The 14,948-nt window shown below is 37.6% G+C and overlaps 1 protein-coding gene across 2 annotated transcripts in view; it reads left to right on the top strand.

Moving 5' to 3' along the window:
- The window catches only part of LOC121370307 (rac guanine nucleotide exchange factor JJ-like), a 59,327-nt gene that overhangs the window by 42,596 nt on the left and 1,783 nt on the right, over positions 1-14,948 (top strand). For both annotated transcript variants that reach the window (XM_041495447.1, XM_041495446.1), the window contains exons 8-13: positions 1,300-2,400; positions 6,447-6,884; positions 7,339-7,506; positions 11,134-11,217; positions 13,730-13,876; positions 14,668-14,817. In XM_041495447.1, coding sequence (XP_041351381.1) covers positions 1,300-2,400; positions 6,447-6,884; positions 7,339-7,506; positions 11,134-11,217; positions 13,730-13,876; positions 14,668-14,817 — 2,088 coding nt within the window. The remainder of the gene's footprint in view (positions 1-1,299; positions 2,401-6,446; positions 6,885-7,338; positions 7,507-11,133; positions 11,218-13,729; positions 13,877-14,667; positions 14,818-14,948) is intronic.

Raw genomic sequence — 14,948 nt, 5'->3', positions numbered from 1 at the left:
GAACATTGCATAATTGATCTGCGATGGCATTTTTATCATTATGGGCAAAATTGATGTAGTGAACTGATCTGAATTTCGATGGGTGTTTTTAATTGTTTATGTATAAATTTACATGCAAACACACAAAATATTACATAATACTCACTGCATCCTTGAAAATCAAAGTACAGTTGTATACTTTAAAAAAAAGTGAGTTTTGTGTAAATATTAATTTTTCAGAAAGAACGCAGCATTAACAAAAACCTGGTCAGTGTGATCGTGTTTCAAATCGTCAATTCACATTATAAAATAATTAGAACTCAAGTAGATTAAACAAATGCTTACTGATGGCAATTTTGAGCCTGGGGAATGGCAATTTTGAACCAGTAACTTTGGCAACAAATACCAAAATCAAGAAACAGTCCCTTCAACTGGCAGCAGCTAAATATTTGTATCCATTGGCAAAAATTCATATCGCAACAACATAATTGCCATCTGTGCCATCGTTAAGTTCAAGCCCTGGAACAAGCAGAAACACATTGAATATACTGTACAGACACCGATATTCTAAATAAGAAAATACATTGCATGCGTAATACAGGGAAACTCCTCTAAAACAGACACCCTCAGGACCAAGTAAAAAATCTGGTTTTAAGGGGTATCCAGTTTATAGAGGTTCTCTTCTGTACAGATATTTAAAAAGGGACTGAAAAATGTCCGGTTTTGAGGGGATTCCAGTTTAAAGAGGGTCCGGTTTTGAGAGGTTTCACTGTAGTAGTCATTGATAAGGCTCTGCTAATCGAGAACATGTTACAATAGCAAAATGAGGACACTCCATTTAATCATTACACAGCAGAGATTAACAAACAGATAAACAAACCAAACTCTGGTTCTTGGATGGGACATAGCCCATTGGTAAAGTGAGCTTGATACATGGCTGGTTTAGGATCAATCCCCATCAGTGGACTCGTTGGGCTATTTCTCATTTCAGCCAGTGCACCATGACTGGTATATCAAAGGCCGTGGGATGGTGCGTATAAAAGATCCCTTGCAACTAATTAATTGGAAAATGTAAAGGGTTTCCTCTCAAAGAAGACTATATGTAAAAATTACCAAAATGTTTGACATCCAATAGCCAATGATTAATAAATCAATGTGCTCTAGTGGTGTCATTAAACAAAACAAACTTTTTTTTTCTACAGTATCTTTCAAATTTGAATGATTTATAAGGATATAAATTTTTAACATACTTGACTCTTAAATTATTGCATAATTTTAATTGTTTAATTTAACAATATTTTTAAATTTCCAACATCGAAGTCTAAAAGTCGAGATCTATCAACAGAGGAGAAATGGAAGTCATATCTAAAACAACCTACAGCTCCAACAGAAAGCGGGTCATATGACAAGAAATCGGATGCAACGACGTCTGAGTCCCTGAAGCAACTACGTGATGAGATGAAACATAGGGATGAAGATAGGAAAACTGCTGGCTCAAAAACATACTCACAAGATAATTCAGAAGGTTATTCAAGAGGTTATTCACAAGAATCAGGTGACTCTAGTGAGTATACCACAGGGTACATGGAAGGATACTCGGGGTCCTCTCCGTATTGCTCACAGGATTACTCAAAAGGATCCTCCCAGGATTACTCAGAGGGGTACACGCCGGATTATTCAGAGGGGTACACACCGGATTATTCAGTGGGATACTCACACGGGTACTCACAGGATTACTCAGGATACTCACAGGATTACTCAGAAGGATATTGTGACTCATATGATTACTCACAGGATTATTCACAGGATTATTCACCAGAATATTCACAGGATTACTCACCAGAATATTCACAGGATTATTTACCAGGATTTTCACAGGATTACTCGACAGAATTTTCAGGAATTGTTGAAGGATACATAGAAGAATCTGACCATAAAAGAAGACCTAGATCAAGAAGGGACCCACCAAAGATCACAATACATTCAGTCCAGTGCCATCAAGAACCCAAACTTAAAGATCTTGATACCAAAGCCGGTAATTACCAGCTGAAACGTGATGTTTCGTCGCAGGTTACTAAGTTGGACATGTGTCAGCAGAAAGCCAACACTGAAGGGCAACGTATCAAAGTGGACACATATGTGCAAGAACCGGATGATGCGGGCCAGGAGGCTGACAATGAGGACATGCCCCTCGAGGGACCAAGCACCTCACAGCAGAGTGACAAGGACAAGAAGTCGGTCACATTTGAGCAGAAGCTTGAGGCCGCGACACAGGACAAGGTGGTGGACGTCAACAAGCAGGAGACGGTGACTAAGAAGAAGAAGAGGCATCACGTAGAGAGGTCCATGCTGACAAACCGAGCCAGACAGCAGAAGGTAAAGAAGGGCCAGCAGACTGAAGTCTTCGCTATGGATTATCAGGTCAGTGGTTAATGTCTTCATAGTGTTAGGGTGATTTGTCACCAAGCGAATGTCACTATGAATGCGATGGTGAATGTCAATGAATGGGTTCTGTTAATATCCGATAGTACCTTTTCACTAAGTGAACATGATTGCAAAATTTAATGCAAACCATTGGGAATGTTCCAATTGTTTGCTCCTGCTTTAGCAATTCTCTGCTCAATATATGTAGCAAAATACTAAAACAAATGATATATTCTACATTCCTTGGTACTAAAAATATGAAAAACAAACATCAAATAAATTACCTTTCCAAAACTCTATGCCTGGCAGAAGCAATTTGAGGCTTGTTAGTTGTGTGAGAGATTGAGGGTATGAAACACCCAAGCTTTTAGGGGGTCTATGAGCATGCTCTCCCTGAAAATTTTAAAAACTAGATGTCAGACCATTAAAATGCTATGCAGAAAATGACTCAAACTGACCATTTTTAGCTACCATTTTGAATAAATTAAGGTTCTTGAGGTCAAATGTCATCAGAATTTCAAAATTTTAATGGATTTGTTATCGGCATCAAAAATGGCCATTAAAATGCTATGCACACACTCTCAATAAACAAAACATTATTATTTACCCAACCGAACTAATATAACTGACAGGGTGTGCAGATGTTTTTGGAGGGTGTTACTCTATTAATCATAAAATAATAATAATAAACAGAAGACTACTAATGGGATATAACTTGCCCCTGCGTCAAAGACATTTTCACATAATTTTTGAAGCGAAAGGCAATGCAGTTTCTCTAGTCATGGAAAAGGTTCTTTGCTATTTGCATTTGCATTCATTTGGTAAACAAGCACCCTAACTTTTTTCAACAATGTGTACTGGAGCCTAATTCACTACTCTCAAAACTTTGCGATATCGCATTGCAATGCTAAAAGACTTGCAAAGAGGAAGCTTTGTTGTCTAGCAGAGCCTAAGAGAGCTTTGTGAATTAGGCCCCTGCATGTTATTGTTACTCAACAATATCTGGAAGTAGCTAGTATTTTTATAGTATAACATTTTCACAGAATGTGTACTACATGTTATTGTGGTTCAAACATTAGACTGTAGAATGATTCCAGCCCATGTTAGTAATTGCTGTAGTCGGTAGAATCGTACCAGCCCATGTCAGTGTCTGTTATAGTCTGTAGAATGGCGCCAGCCAATGTCAGTGTCTGCTTTAGTCTGTAGAATGGTGCCTGTCATGGCACTGACTGTTTTAGTCTGTAGAATGATGCCAGTCCATGTCAGTGTCTGTCTTAGTCTGTAGAATGACCGGCCTCGGTGACGTCGTGGTTAGGCCATCGGTCTACAGGCTGGTAGGTACTGGGTTCAGATTCCAGTCTAGGCATGGGATTATTAATCCAGATACCGACTCCAAACCCTGAGTGAGTGCTCCGCAAGGCTCAATGTGTAGGTGTAAACCACTTGCACCGACCAGTGATCCATAATTGGTTCAACAAAGGCCATAGTTTGTGCTATCCTGCCTGTGGGAAGCGCAAATAAAAGACCCTTGCTGCCTGTCGTAAAAGAGTAGCCTTTGTGGCGACAGCAGGTTTCCTCTAAAAAACAGTGTCAGAATGACCATATGTTTGACATCCAATAGCCTATGATAAGATAAAAAAATCAATGTGCTCTAGTGGCGTCGTTAAATAAAACAAACTTTACTTTAGTCTGTAGAATGGTGTCAGCCCATTTCAGTGTCTGCTTTAGTATGTAGAATAGTGCCAGCCCATGTCAGTGTCTGCTTTAGTCTGTAGAATGGTGCCCGCCCATGTCAGTGTCTGTTTAATATGTAGAATGGTGCCAGCCCTTGTCATTGTCTGCTTTAATCTGTAGAATGGTGCCAGTCATGGCAGTGTCTGCTTTAGTCTGTAGAAAGGTGCCAGTCATGGCAGTGTATGTTTTACTCTGTAGAATGGTGCCAGCCCATGTCAGTGTCTGCTTTTGTCTGTAGAATGGTGCCTGCCCTTGTCAGTGTCTGCTTTAGTCTGTAGAATGGAGCCAGTCATGGTGGTGTCTGCTTTAGCCTGCAGAATGGTGCCTGCTCATGTCAGTGTCTGCTTTAGTTTGTAGAATGGTGCCAGCTCATGTCAGTGTCTGTTTCAGTCTGTATAATAGTGCCAGCCCATGTCAGTGTCTGCTTAGTCTGTAGAATGGTGCCAGTCATGGTGGTGTCTGCTTTAGTCTGTAGAATGGTGCCAGCCCATGTCAGTGTCTGTTTAATCTGTAGAATGGTGCCAGCCCATGTCAGTGTCTGTTTTAGTTTGTAGAATGGTGCCAGCCCATGTCATTGTCTGCTTTAGTCTGTAGAATGGTGCCAGTTATGACAGTGTCTGTTTTAGTCTGTAGAATGGTGCCAGCCCATGTCAGTGTCTGTTTAATCTGTAGAATGGTGCCAGCCCATGTCAGTGTCTGTTTTAGTTTGTAGAATGGTGCCAGCCCATGTCATTGTCTGCTTTAGTCTGTAGAATGGTGCCAGTTATGACAGTGTCTGTTTTAGTCTGTAGAATGGTGCCAGCCCATGTTAGTGTCTGCTTTAGACTGTAAAATGGTACCAGTCATATCTGATATAGAGTTTGTAACTGATCCATCAGTTGTGTTTAACGACAGTACTAGAGTACATTGAGTTATTAATAATGGCTTTTGATGTAAAATTTCTGCTAAATGAGTTGCAAAAGAAAACAGATGTAGATTTATGTGCAAAGTAAGTTAATAGTATTTCTATGACCAGCTTTGTGAAATGGAGTAAACGTACACATAGACGTAGACGTACGACAGGTGTAAGTTTTTACACGTAAACGTAAATTTACGATGTTTAGTGAAATAGGCTCCAGAGCTTTGGTCAGTGTCTGCTTTAGTCTGTAGAATTGTGCCCGCCCATGTCAGTGTCTGTTTAATCTGTAGAATGGTGCCAGTCATGGTGGTGTCTGCTTTAGTCTGTAGAATGGTGCCCGCCCATGTCATTGTCTGCTTTAATCTGTAGAATGGTGCCAGCCAATGTCAGTGTCTCCTTTAGTCTGTAGAATGGTGCCCGCCCATGTCAGTGTCTGTTTAATCTGTAGAATGGTGTCCGCCCATGTAAGTGTCTGGTTTAGTCTGTGGAATGGTGCCCGCCCATGTAAATGTCTGGTTTAGTCTGTAGAATGGTGCCCGCCCATGTCAGTGTCTGTTTAATCTGTAGAATGGTGCCCGCCCATGTAAGTGTCTGGTTTCGTCTGTAGAATGGTGCCCACCCATGTCAGTGTCTGTTTAATCTGTAGAATGGTGCCCGCCCATGTAAGTGTCTGGTTTAGTCTGTGGAATAGTGCCTGCCCATGTAAGTGTCTGGTTTAGTCTGTAGAATGGTGCCCGCCAATGTCAGTGTCTGTTTAATCTGTAGAATGGTGCCCGCCCATGTAAGTGTCTGGTTTCGTCTGTAGAATGGTGCCCACCCATGTCAGTGTCTGTTTAATCTGTAGAATGGTGCCCACCCATGTAAGTGTCTGGTTTAGTCTGTGGAATAGTGCCTGCCCATGTAAGTGTCTGGTTTAGTCTGTAGAATGGTGCCCGCCAATGTCAGTGTTTGGTTTAGTCTGTGGAATGGTGCCAGCCCATGTCAGTGTCTGCTTTAGTCTGTAAAATGGTGCCAGTCCATGTGACTGTCTGTTTTAGTATGCAGAATAGTGCCAGCCCATGTCAGCATCTGTTTTAGTATGCAGAATAGTGCCAGCCCATGTCAGTGTCTGCTTTAGTCTGTATAATAGTCCAAAGCAGTGTATTCTTTTATCTCTGGAATAGTGCTAGTCCATGGCAGAGCCTTCTCTCATTTAAATTTGTAGAATGGTAATGTATGATTTAGTCTGTGAAATGATACCAGCCCACTGAACCCAGTACTACCAGCTTTAAGTTTGGTCGCTAAACCACTACACCACCAGGCAATACTGAACAAAACTGTTCCTAAAAAGGTGCTTTGAAAATGACTCACATGAATTAGATCTCCATATTTTCCCTCATTTTGTTTTTGTTATTTCTTTTACTCTCAACAGAAAGGACACAGTAGCAGACAACAGTCTACCGAAGAATATCATGAAGTGGAGAGGCAAGAAGGAAACAAAGAAACAGAAGAAGCGGAAAAAAGACAAAAAGAAGAAGAGAAAAGACAAGAAGAAGAAGAAGAAGAAAAAAGGCAAGAAGAAGAAGAAAAAAAAAGGCAAGAAGAAGAAGAAAAAAGACAAGAAGAACAAAAAAGACTACAAGAAGAAGAAGAAAAAAGACTACAAGAAGAAGAAGAAAAAAGACTACAAGAAAGACAAAAAGAAATACAGCAGCAACGACAACAGCAAGAGGAAGAAAGACAAGCGGAGAGACGGGGTGAAAAGGAGGATGAATGGTACAGAGTTGACAAGAAGTACATGCAGGTGCCGATCATTACACTGAAGAATAGCGTACCGTACACAGAGTATCTGACCGTCGAGGTCAACCCAGTAAGTGGCTTCATTCCCATTGTATATCCATCTCAGTTAATCAAAGTCACGGATGATGATTTTATCTTAGTTTTTTGTTATGCTACTGCTACTCTGTGTGTGGCACTGGTGTAGCCAGAGGGAGGGACTATGTACCCCCAATCACTCCTCCCCCCCCCCCCCCCCCATCACCACCTTTTTTTAATTTTCCTGTTGCCCCATAACAAAACTTATAAATACGGTGGTTGGCTCCCTCAATATTGTCCGCCCTGCCCCCCCCACCCCCATTAAATCCTGGTTACACCAATGGTGTGTGTGTGTGTGTGTGTGTAAGTATGTTTGTGTGTGTGGAGGCATGCATGTGCGCGTGCCGGGTTACTTTTTTAAAATTTATTCATTTATGATATTTATTTATTTATAATAGTTATCGTTGTAAACATTATTGATATGTATTTTGGTGTCTGAAATTTTATAGAACAGTAATAAAAGAGAAAATACGAAGGCCCAAAGGAAAAGTGTAGAAACGAAGAATGAATTTGCAGGTGTCCATGCAGCAGAATTCATCTACGCAGTTAGCAAAGAAGACAGAAGAAGAATAGGAAAACCCCAACAGTATGAAGAGTCACCAACGTTTGTTTTGCATGTAAGTTATTTATTTCTTACTGGTTTACAAATAGCATACCTGCAGCTGGTAAAATGTAAATAATTCACTGAATTACCTTTATGGTATTTTGATGACTAGGGTCTCCATGAGTCCAAAGTATTGGACTCGAGGGTCAAACTCTACCCAGACCCAAGTATCCTAACACTCACACGACATGATGATGATAATTCCAGCACTGAACATGGATGCCAAATCATGCCATTGTATTGCATTCCACACATTCTTATAGCCATGTAATGCAAGCTTATGGCAAAATGATGTTACAAAAATGAGAGTTCTCTTTATTGCACATGCCTGAGTACTCATGGAGACCCTAATGATGACACATCAGAACAGTAGAACCATCCATTGCTAAAATAAAGAGTGAAGGACAATGTGAATATTTTGAACATTAACAACTGTCTGACTTTTAATTGGGACAAATGGCCTTGCTACTGTGGTAGATCAGGAGGGTGTTTTGGGGGTGTGCTTGCACCCTCTACTGGGTCACATATATTATTGCTAAATCCAATAAAGCTGGCCAACACATGACATCAAAATTTGAATTGCTTCTTCAGATTGACAAAGAACAGGGCTCATATTTTCGAAGCCATCTTAGCGCTACGAAATAGTAAAACCTTTGTAAGCTATGACATTACTTTCTTACAAACCCTTGTAGGATATCACCGTTGTGTATCAAAATCGTATACAATGTATGTTGGAGATTGTTTCTGAGAGGTCATGACCCAGTTTAGTGTTATTGTAAGGAGATGTAAAGTAATGTCATTGGAATACTGACGTCATTCGAATTAAAAATTAGCTGTATTATTACAATGCTTCGCCACATTAAAATGCTTGCTTTTCTTCAATTAGTACAGTAGTAATTTGGTTATGACGTGGTATGTATGCTTAAAGCCAAGTATCCATACGCCATGACCCAGTTAGGCTATGTTCCGTAACAACATAATTTAGTTCATTATATTGTTTACATTTTCATTGTTTCGAGGTGTGTAAGAAATAGAATGCTACATTCGTGTTCATTTGATACCATTCAGGCCTGCACAAATTGCACGAATGACCGTTTCATTCGTGCATCGGTTATGCCATTTTATTTGGCATAACCAGTTTACCATTCATGTAAAATTTACTGAATGATTAGTCCCCATGGTCCCGGCAATGTACCGTATCGCGAGTACAAACATTAGACTTGTTCCCGATGCAGTACTTTTTCGTAGCAAGTAATGTAACCAGTCATGTTTGTATAAATATCTTGTGAAATAGGTGCATTCTCATTGGTTGTTAGAAGGTGTTATAGCCGAATTTAACCAATCAAAAATGGTGATATTGTGTCACAGTGACCCTATTATTAACTGTAATTCCGAATCAGATAGTGATAGTGACGACAATGACAGTGTCAATGATAATGACAGGGACAATATCAGTATCCACTGTTCCCCAGACAAGGAAGATGGCACCGAGTCTCCCACTCAGGACTGAATGATATATACACATAAAAGACTAATATTATAAAATTAATGGCAAGAGATTGCCTTGCAGTGAATTCTTATTTATTCACACGTAGTTATGCACATATGATGATGTGTTTTATATAATAGGTCAAGCCTGACATTCACTATATTTTGGTAATTTATTACAATAGTCCTAATCATTATTATTTTTTTTAAATTTCTTACACATTTGTATACATATACTTTTTACTTACCATTGCCACTCTCTTGTTTTTCAAAATGAAGGTTTTTATTTTATTATTATTATAAAGAAAAAACCCAGGTTGTGCAAACCAAAATAGGTTATGCAAAATCTTTTGGCATAACCCCTTTTCAGGTTATGCAAATTTTTAATTTGCGCAGGCTTGCCATATATTTTACAACTTGCTTGTCGGATACGTTTTTAAACAACTCGTTGTAAGATAAATGGTATCAAACGGAAACACAACATAGTGGTGTCATAGCTTACAATGGTTTCAAGATGTTGTAGCACTAAGATGTCTTCGAAAGTATGGGCCCTAGCTAGCTGGCTTTTATTTCAAGTAATATGTGAGGAATATTAATATTTATTTGTACATACATTATACAAAATCCAATAAGGCTGGCCAAAAAATAAGACCTCAAAATTTGAACTGCATCTCTAAATTGACAAATTGTAAGAAGTTGCTTCTATTTCAGTGGATATGCGATGACTATTATCTATTTATTTGCATGTACATTATGCAAAATCCAATAAGGGTGATCAAAACATGACATCAAAATTTGAATTGCATCTCTAGATTAACATTGGCTGCTGTTTCAATGAATATGATATCAATAATTGTATGTACATTATATTTTTCACCAATGATTTTCATGAAAACCCCTGTTTGTGCAGAGTGCTTAAAGTTTGTTTTGTTTAACAAGACCACTAGAGCACATTTATTTATTAATCATTGACTATTGGATGTCAAACATTTGGTATTTTTTTTACACAAAGCCTTAGAGGAAACTCACTACATTTTTGCATTAGCAACAAAGGATCTTTTATATGCACTTTTTCACAGGACAACACATACCACAGCCTTTGATATAACAGTTGTGTGGCACTGGTTGGGACAGGAAATACCCAGTCAAAGAATGGGTCCATTGAAATACATGATTTGATCCTACAATGAGAGCACCCAGCTCAGCCGAGTGCATGCTCTACCAACTGAGATTGGAGATAAACTCCTCTCCCTGAAATAAACCGTTCTTGCATATAAAAAAAGTCTGAAAGTACATTATTACATTTTACACATTTAACATTGTCATATAAAGACTGTATAATGGTAACCATTCTACCCTCGATGCCCTGTCGAATTATTTTATACCACAGGTTTTGTCTATTAACAAAATAAAAAGCTTTGCTATAATATACAAAACAACAATAAAAGCGATTTCGATTCTTCAGTGTTCTTTGTATTACCGGCCTCGGTGGCGTCGTGGTTAGGCCATCGGTCTACAGGCTGGTAGGTAATGGGTTCGGATCCCAGTCGAGGCATGGGATTTTTAATCCAGATACCGACTCCAAAACCCGAGTGAGTGCTCTGCAAGGCTCAATGGGTAGGTGTAAACCACTTGCACCGACCAGTGATCCATAACTGGTTCAACAAAGGCCATGATTTGTGCTATCCTGCCTGTGGGAAGCGCAAATAAAAGATCCCTTGCTGTCTGTCATAAAAGAGTAGCGTATGTGGCGACAGCGGGTATCCTCTATAAAAAAAACAGTGTCAGAATGACCATATGTTTGACGTCCAATAGCCGGATAAGATAAAAAATCAATGTGCTCTATATATATAGTGGCATCGTTAAATAAAAAAAACTTTACTTTACTTTACTTAATCACTGCACCAAGGAACGTTCCAGAAAATATTTTTGGGAGGGGACCAAGGGCACATGGACCATCTCATGAAAAGGGCACTTCAGTAAACATTTGGCATACGTAAAATAGAAATTTAAACAAATTGCTCAAACTAAAATGGGGGGGGGGCACTTTAATTTGTTCATGGGGTGCGGTAGATGGGTCCTAATTGGATCTGTCCTTGTGTTCCACCAACTCTTAACTAATTTTAAGTGTTGACTGTTGACTGTTTTACAGAATGTTGCTTCAAAAGATAGCATTAATGAAAGTGATCTACACAAAAAAATGTTGAAGAGGCAAATGAAAAAGAAAATGGCTGAAGTGAGTTTTATGTTAGTTCATATTTTGTAAGAGTTATATTTGTTTTTCCAGTCTGGAATACTTTGTTTATTGCAAATAATTTTAAAACTAAAACAAACTTGTGTAATTTAGTAATTATTCTTAGGCCCAGTGCTGTATATATCAGAGAAAAAAAAGGAGAGCAAATACATTTATTATAAAAGGCAGTCTTCCTAAAAAAAACCACTCAGCTAACCAATAAATTACATACTGCTCACAAAAAGAAACAAATCCTTAATAATATTAATTTCTTACACACCCGTTGCTAAGAACATCATTCGTTATTTTTGATAACACATAGTGTTAAAGTCACAGACCCTAGTTTCAACCCATAAAAATGGACACTAAGTTTGATTAATTTACAAAGCTTTGCATAACATTACAACAGAGTGAAACAAGAGTCTGTGACATTAAAATAGACTAAAACTTGACTCCATATCCGTTACTTCTCAGACGCACGAGCGTTTTTAAAAATAAGAAAGATGCATTTTGTGGTATTACAAACACCAGGATGACCAGAAGCACTTTGGTTGTACAGAAATGGATAATCTAAACAATAAACTATAAGTAATATTTATTTCAATTATCACAAACGGCTTTAATAGTGAAAAATATGACATAGTAATAAAAAAACTAGGGTCTGTCCCTTTAACACACATACATGTATGTGCAGTAACATTTTAAAGACATATGACTGGCAGGTCCTAGGTGATGACCAGGTCACTAATGCCATACTGTACCATCCAATCAAAAAAAGCATGGTCAAATTGATTACTTTATGACGTACATGTACAAGTTAACGTGAAATTGACTTATCTGTGACACACAAGTCAACTATAAGCACTATTGGGACATACATAGGTTTTAGAATACTACATTTGTGACCGTTAGATGCCATTTATCTTACGAATTGTAAGATAAATGGTATCTAATGGTCACAAATGTAGTATGGGTTTTCGGGAAATTTTAAAGCTTGGGATACAGGGTGCACACTCCCAGCACCCTCTTTCTGGTTTGGTACCCAAAGAGTAGATTATATAGAGGCTATTTCATGGTGTTTTCTCGAATACGATTTTTATGTCAACGAGTGATGTGTGAAAAACATATTTTCATGAATTGCAAAGCAATGAGTGAAAATATGGTTTTCACACATCACGAGTTGACATAAAAATAGTATTATAAAAAACCCACCATGAAATGGTCTATTTATTATATACATCTTTCCTAATTTTTGACAATATCTTTCGCTTTTTGTTAATATCCTATCGAAAACACATAACGGCATGATATATTTCTTCCGATGGGACTTTTCCAGACAATTACTTGACCATAGACTTTTAAAAAGAAATTTTTATAAAAATTATCTTTATTTAATTATTAAATTGACATTTATTTAATAATACTGCTGTGCAAACATGCCTGACAAAGCGATCCTCCCAAAAACCCCACAAAAACAAAACGAATCGAATGCCAAGTTTAATTTGAACTTACACTCAATGACAGGACATTGTGTCATCATTATAATTATTCAGTTTTATATATTTTATAGGGGGCGGGACGTAGACCAGTGGAAAAGTGTGTGCTTGATGCACGGTCGGTCTAGGATCGATCCCCGTCGGTGGACCCATTGGGCTATTTCTCGCTCCAGCCAGTGCTCCACAACTGGTGTAACAAAGGCCGTGGTATGTACTATCCTGTCCGTGGGATAGTGCATATAAAAGATCCCTTGCTGCTAATCGAAAAGAGTAGCTCATGAAGTGGCGACAGTGGGTTTCCTCTCAATATTTGTGTGGTCCTTAACCATATGTCTGACGCTATATAACCGTAAATAAAATGTTGAGTGTGTCATTAAATAAAACATTTCCTTCCTTATATATTTTCTCGTAATTGCACTTTATATTGCTTTTTGATAGGTAGGCTACAATTGTTTAAATTAAAAAAAAAATTACAATTACAATTCTATCAAATGCATTGGTAATCATCAAACTTGAACAAGAAGAAGCGATACTGGCCTCAATAATCAAAACAGAATAATTTATAAGGTAAATAATTTAATCATGAACTTGTTCAAAAAAGTAAATATGATTTCTATATTTTCACTGTAACTAACTGAAAATACGACTTTTCACTGAATTATCACTTTTATGGTTTTTGTAGATCTATATAGTTCATTGATCTACATGTACATGTATGTAACAAATTACAGTACATTCCAGTGTGAAAACAAAACTACGATGCTCCTTTGTGCAATCTCCATTATATAATGGACACCAAAAGAAACACACACTATGGTTATGGTTAGTTTGTAATTAGAATAGGTTTCCTTGATTAGAAATGCTGAATTCTGTGAAATGGTAAACAGTATCTCAACCTGTAATTGTCTTGAATATCATGGTGTGTCAATCCCTTGTTAAAAACAAAATTTAATGCCACAGCTAAAACATATATTTGCATTTCTTTTAGTGTTCAGTATATATATATTGGTGTTTTACAGTGTCAGAGACAGCAGGATCAAGAGGCCATAAGGCGATATATTGGATTCACTGATAAAGAAACGTGTCAGAGAGAGCGGAGGAGAAGAGCGGAGAAAGAAGCACTAAAACAGCAGTATTATCAGACAGTCTGGATTAACAATAATCATGTGAGCTCCTCAATGTTCATCGAGCAAACCCAAGTTACTTCCCTTTAATAGAGCATAATCTCTGTTTATGTTTCGAGGTTTCTCTTTGTATTATTGACTATGATATCATCATGAAATTCTGTTAAAGGGACATTCCGAGTTTGCTGCCATTTTTAAGATGTTATTGACTAACAGAGACTTTTTAATGATTGTAATTACATATCAAATATATCAAATATATTTTTCTGAATAAAATATTAGTGGCTGTATATTAAACGTGTTTCTGATCATTCTAATATTTGTACTGGTTCATTTTCATTTTTTTCCTTAAAAAAAAAATGTTCGTACGTACAAAATTATTTGAAGACAAAATCCAGTTTGGGCTTCTTACAAATATTAAGATGACCAGAAACACATTGAATACACAGACACTGATATTCTAAACAAGTAAATATATTTAATCAAATTTAATCGTAGAAATATTTTAGTAGTCGGAAACATCTTACAATGCAGCAAACTCAGGAATGGCCCTTTAAGGACTATTCAGTTCACAATATTTTAATAAGAATATAAATCAGGAGGGAAGGGATTTATGCACCAAAAACGTTAATACAAATATTCTTGACAAAATCAAAGATTTTTAGGATTAGGAGGGTATCGAAAGAGTCCAGTTTATAGAATACAAACAGAAAGTAATTAGTTATTGACTGTTTCATGTCAAATAACCTCATATTTTTAAGAGTAGTCAAATTTCTCTCTCTTTGTATGCAAATGAAGTTAATCATACAACATTAGCTGTTTGTATATTATAGGAAACAGATAGTGAAGAAACAATGCAGGGCAGGTATGTACATACGCAACAACATGGAACGAAAACACGATCAAAGGTGAATGATTCTGAAGAAGCAATGCAGGGCAGGCATGTACATACGCAACAACATAGAACGAAAACTCGATCAAAGGTGAATGATATAAGAAAATAACCCAATTTATGAAATGAACTTGCCTTGATAGGCTACAACCCAAATTTCAGGGGCATTTAAAAGCATTTAAAATAGGTCATCAGGGTTTTTACCAGAGGGTAAAACAGGTA

Source organism: Gigantopelta aegis, chromosome 4 (genome assembly GCF_016097555.1).
Source record: "Gigantopelta aegis isolate Gae_Host chromosome 4, Gae_host_genome, whole genome shotgun sequence".
Lineage (NCBI taxonomy): Eukaryota > Metazoa > Mollusca > Gastropoda > Neomphalida > Peltospiridae > Gigantopelta > Gigantopelta aegis.
The sequence above is the reverse complement of the archived record's forward strand: the minus strand, read 5'-3'. Positions and strand labels throughout refer to the sequence as shown.